General features: G+C 42.1%; 1 protein-coding gene across 1 annotated transcript; it reads right to left on the reverse strand.

The window, feature by feature from the left end:
* Positions 1–401: 401 nt before the first annotated feature.
* On the reverse strand, positions 402–977 carry LOC145938862 (uncharacterized). Its single transcript, XM_083042681.1, has one exon. The coding sequence runs from the start codon at positions 975–977 to the stop codon at positions 402–404; it is 576 nt and encodes a 191-aa protein (XP_082898807.1).
* Between the last annotated feature and the right edge of the window lie 4,465 nt (positions 978–5,442).

Consider the following 5,442-nt stretch of genomic DNA (forward strand, 5'->3'; position numbering starts at 1 on the left):
AACATAAAGATTGCCGCTCCAGCGAAATTCAAAGTAGGTGACTCGGTACGCGTTAGCAAGTACAAGAAACTTTTCGAGAAGGGTTACACGCCAAATTGGACGACGGAGGTTTTTAAGATTGTTAAAGTGCAGCGTACTAATCCCGTAAGCTATCTACTCGAGGACTATCGCAAAACATCTGTCGCTGGAGCGTTTTACGAGTATGAGTTGACTATTTATTTTAAGAAAAATATAATGTGTACAACGTATAAAATATATAAAATATACATGAAATATATGAAATACAAAATCTTTATTAATACATCCTTTCCTTTAATCGTTACAATATATTACACATATGTTACATAACAATATATCATACACACACACACACACACACACACATTATATTACATTATATTTTATAAGGGTATCTGGTAATGTCCCCATGGTAATGTGTCGGTCGAATTAGGTATAATATACCGCTTATCGTCGTACGGACTTAGAGCAATTTTTGTCTCGCGGATGGTATACACTTCATGCAATTTCGATCTAATACATGACTGTTGACGTGTCATTTCAATCTCTTCATTCAGGGATCGCGTATAATCGTCGAATGTTATACTACGCGCTACGACATTACTTTTGACACCTTTTGCTTTTTTAGTGTCTTTTTTGCCGTCCACCCTCACCGCGTACATTTTTGCTTTAAGCCCGACGAATTCTGACATTATCGCACCGTTATTCTCGTCTTTCATCAAGCCTGGCACCTTTTTGTTTGCATGCGCTATACCGTACGCGTTGTCAATTGGATAATCGCTCGTATCGAATCTAGCGATATCGCGTTTCATGTTCTCATACACATCGTCGCACTCGATGTGATATATTAAACTGTCGGTGTCGGTGTACATTATCCGACATCTTTCACGATAGAGCGGTGACATGTACTCATAGTGAAATTCGTACAGACACACTTTTGATATATCGAGTATACACATACCAACATAGATTGGTTTGTTAAATTTTACTTCTAGTTTACGTAATTCAACGGCAATTAAATTTTCCGAAAAGACGCTCCTGCTATGGAAATTTGGTTTCGCGATCATCGCTTCCGCACCGTATCGTCCGTCCCACTTTGTCAATAATTTTACATCTACATGATTTCGAACGTTTTCCATAGTTTTGCCGAATACCGCGTTGTTCATCAATTTGTACAAATTTTTTTCAAAATCATTTTTCGCTTGTGTTCTAAATTTTGTATTGAGTTCGATGTAATCGCGGAGCCATGCGGATTGAGTAAATTGTAATACGCGATGTATCTTTACGATACGAAGACCGTGACGTGTACACTGCTGCAGGTTGCGATAATGTATGACGTAACGCTTCTTGTCATATAACGTCGCGAGGAGCTTATCTTCCCGCTTGCCGGGCGGCTTGTCGCGCGTCGGACAGAACGGTAGGTCAATGTGTGTGTTGTGTTTATTTTGTGGGTACTCTAGATCAACCTCGAGAATATAACCTGTGAGCGAATCCGGAGCGATCGCGTTAACGTCAAAGTTTGAAATGTCTTCGACCCATCGAAAATCGGCATAAGGCAATGGTTGACACATTGCCCATCCATACAAATTATTTACATCGAAGTACATAAGGTACGACGATGGTTTCGATGAATCATATGACTGCATGTACTTGTTATTAGCATGCGCATATCTGTTGGAGCATTGACTTAGACCACCGCGTATACCCCGTTCAATAAACATAACCATGTCGATATCGGTAAGCAATTCAAACGTAATATTTGTATGTTTTAGAATCGCGTCCCATGTATACCCGGGAAGAGTATAATAATACGCAGGATCGAGTCCGTAACTCGCGATGCAAGTGTCGCGGAAATTTTCAAAAATATCTGCTAATAACAAGACATCAGTTTTTAAGTACAAATCGCTATATTCGCCAAGAGTTCGAAGGGAGAATCGATTCCAGACGTTCTCAGCGTGCGCGTAATCGCTCTCGGATACAGTGTCACCGGTTAAAGAACTGTAAAACGATTCGCGCGGCGGTAAACGCGTGTCCTGCAGCTTGTCCACGCAGTCAATGTACTCGTACGGAAAGACACCTTTTCGCGTCAATAATTCGAAATTGTGAGCGGATAATGCGGAAAAATTAAAACGTAAAATTTTTAACTTATTCTTATCGAGAAAAGATGCTAATTTGTCAAGACTAGCACTGAGAAATTTGTATGAATCGATGAATCGTAATTTTATGCAAGCTTTCCGATCTTTGTCGTCGTCGTCGGTACTATTGACAGTCTTTGTAAATGAAATGTATTTTTCTTTTGTTATTGGAAGCACATCTACACGTCCTTCGTATGCGGTAGCTATTTCTTTTATGATAAAATGTGCATCATAACCGGATAGATTGTGGAAAACTACAGGAATGACATAAGAGTCTTTGTAATTTAGATTACAGTTTGAGTGTGCGGGACCCCTGTATCGCCCGGTCAAATGACAATGATCGCGTACTCGATTATCGTCCGGCGCAAACGGTTTTTCACAAATGTGACGTTGCGTGGCGCTATGAAATTTTTCACACTCGTCTGATGTTAAATTTATCATGGGGACATTATTAGACAAAATACCCTTTATGCGATGCGCTAATTCCTCGAGTTTGTTGGCGAACCACGCGACACAATCGGCACCGCGATAAGATCTGTATGCGGATAATGTTTCATCGTACGAGCATTGCACATAGTATCCAACGCTAAATACCTCGTGATGTTGATAGTATGACACGTGTTCCGATGTCTTCCTCAGCACACACTCCAAGTCGGCGTACACTACAAACGGAAGCCGCTCCTTTCTGTTGTAGTTGTCGAAGCCGAGCCACTTATCTTTATCGCTTGGTAACCGGATAGCGCAGTCATTCATTTCTCCACAGTCCACAATGTGAGCCTCCAACTTTTCGCTCAAATTAAAGAAGTGCAAGCATCTGTGAAAAAAAATTACAATTTTATTTACAATTTCATTTACAATTTTATTTACAATTTTATTTACAATTATATAATTTGCAATAAATATACATACCGATCGCAGATATATTTTTGACCATTGTGTTTGCTCAGTTGCGAACTTACGAGGCGAGACAGATTTTTGATATACACGAAATGTCCAACGTTGTCGTCCTCCTTCTCCACGTACAGCAAATTCACATGTTTTTCTTTTTTCTGATCGGCGAGTCGTATCGGAAGAATTGATAATCCTTCTTCCTCTCGATGCCGTAGACGTTGATTGAGATATCGTTTACATGTTCAAACTTTTTTATTTGATTCAACGTTATCGGAAACTCAATGTTTTGTAAATTTAACACCGTCGTATAGTGCGGATATGAAGATGTTCTCTCAGTATATTTTTCAGCGGGGTACAGAGCGGCCACCACTGACCACGCGAAACACGCATTGTCCATTGATATCACATTAATTACCGCTCTCTTCGTCATAATTTTTCGCGGTAATTTAATATGGCATCCCGCGCGCATAGGATTGCATTTGTTGACGTTGACCGTAAGATCGAGGATTCGTGACAATGCCCATCCGCTATCACGTTCCTGAAACTCTTCGAGAGACGTCAATGTGGTTTCGATGACGTACCGCTCATACCACTCGCGTAAATCGGACGTGCGAAAAAGTTCATAATTTCTCGTGTTAATACTTTTGTTAGCGCGCTTATCACCTGTCACAAACTCACCGTTGAACACAGTATTTACTTTTACACAGTTGTGTATTTTTATAACGTCTTGCACTTGCTCGAGTACTACACTACTAGCATCTTCCAAAAATTGTCGCGGTTCGATATAGTCTGCGTTAATCACCGCACCGGTCAGTATACGATTTTCAAACGCGGTATCGATCTCTCGCCAAACGAGTCTTCCTGCGTTATTGTCGCCACTGTAATTACCACCACTGGATATAAACTGTCTCTGCAATCGAGTTTTTGCACCCTCGAGTCGCGCGATTCTAGCAACCAAAGATTGTCTATATCCAATGGAGAGTCGCGGACGCTTGACACGGCTGTTTTCTTCGAGCAGTTTGATAAATTCCTCGCAGCGCAGCGCCCATTCAAAATACTCGCCCAAGGTGGCGATTTGATGGGACCGCTCCAACAGGTCGCGTTCAGTCTGCTCGATGTTTTCCATTTTTTCACACTTTTTAAAATCACGTTCTATAGAGCACTTGCACCCGCTATTCTTTTTTCGACCGACGTATCTGTGCGCTTGCAAATTACGTACTATGATTTGAAGTGGTAGCAGTCCTTATTATATTTCGTCTAATCATTTCTTCCCCTCTTCATGATTAACGGATTGTTTAATTACATATCAGAAAGGTGATCTCCCTTCATCGCGTTATCGCTTTTGATACAGAGCGGCCGGACATCGGCGCTCATTTTTGTTTATAAAAATTCAAGCGGCCGGACATCGGCGCTCCCTAAACAATGAGAAAGAATTCCGCTTAGGGGAGGGGAAAGGTTCTGCAAAGGCTGCCGAATATCGGCGCGTAATGCAACACGGTCTTTTACCGCGAAAAAAACACGTCCCGACGTGTTCATTGCGATAAGCGCGACCTCCCAAGATCCCCTCAGATGGAGGAGGGGAGGGGGAGGTACCGCGAGGGCGGCCGAATGCCGGCAAAATTATCGCAAAAGAATTCTTCCTAAACAATGAGGAAGAAACGTCACATATGGGCAGGGGAGGGGGAGGGTGGAAGTACCGCCAAAGCGCGTCGCCTTATGGGGGAGGGGTGGGGGAGGTATCGCGTGGGTGGCCGAATGTCGGCGCTCACTTTGCGGTGTTTTGTTTATAATAAAACATGTTAGATAATTCAAAGTAATACAATACGCTGTTTTGTTTATGAAAAACAATACGCGATAAGCGCCCCCGCCCCGCGTAACGTCATCCCCCTCGCCTACAAGATCCCCCCCACCCCGCATGACGTCATACCCCCTCGCCCCGGAGAACCCCCCCGCCCCGCGCCCCCCTCGGAGCCCCATGGGTTAGAACTCTCATAGTATCCCTACTGATCATATGTTTCAATGCTGATGTCAGATCAACATCAAGTGATGTTTGTTGTGTCAATTGCGTGTGTATGTCTGTTACATTACCAGGACTGAAACGTACATGATCTGAATACTTGATCTATTTTTTACATTATCTGTGTCAGAGCCTTTATTTTATATATTTGTATTGAAAAAAGAAGTACATATTATCGGAAAAATTGTCTGTTTTCTCATATACGTTTCGGTTCTGGTATTTTATTGCAACAGACACGCACGCAATTGACACAATGTAACATAGGGCACTTTCCGATTCACGCATGATGCGCATGAAGTGACAAAAAATCTATAGTTCATGTCACGCATATTATAGATTTTTTGTCACTTTATGTGCATTATGCGTGAATCGGAAAGTACC

This window comes from Prenolepis imparis, unplaced genomic scaffold, assembly GCF_030444845.1.
Source record: "Prenolepis imparis isolate NDT839.2.m4 unplaced genomic scaffold, iyPreImpa1.0 SCAF_1, whole genome shotgun sequence".
In the NCBI taxonomy this organism is placed as follows: domain Eukaryota; kingdom Metazoa; phylum Arthropoda; class Insecta; order Hymenoptera; family Formicidae; genus Prenolepis; species Prenolepis imparis.

Bases quoted from the DNA above. Each gene is read 5' to 3' on its own strand.
- LOC145938862 (XM_083042681.1), bottom strand. From the start codon at position 977: ATGTGTATACTCGATATATCAAAAGTGTGTCTGTACGAATTTCACTAT.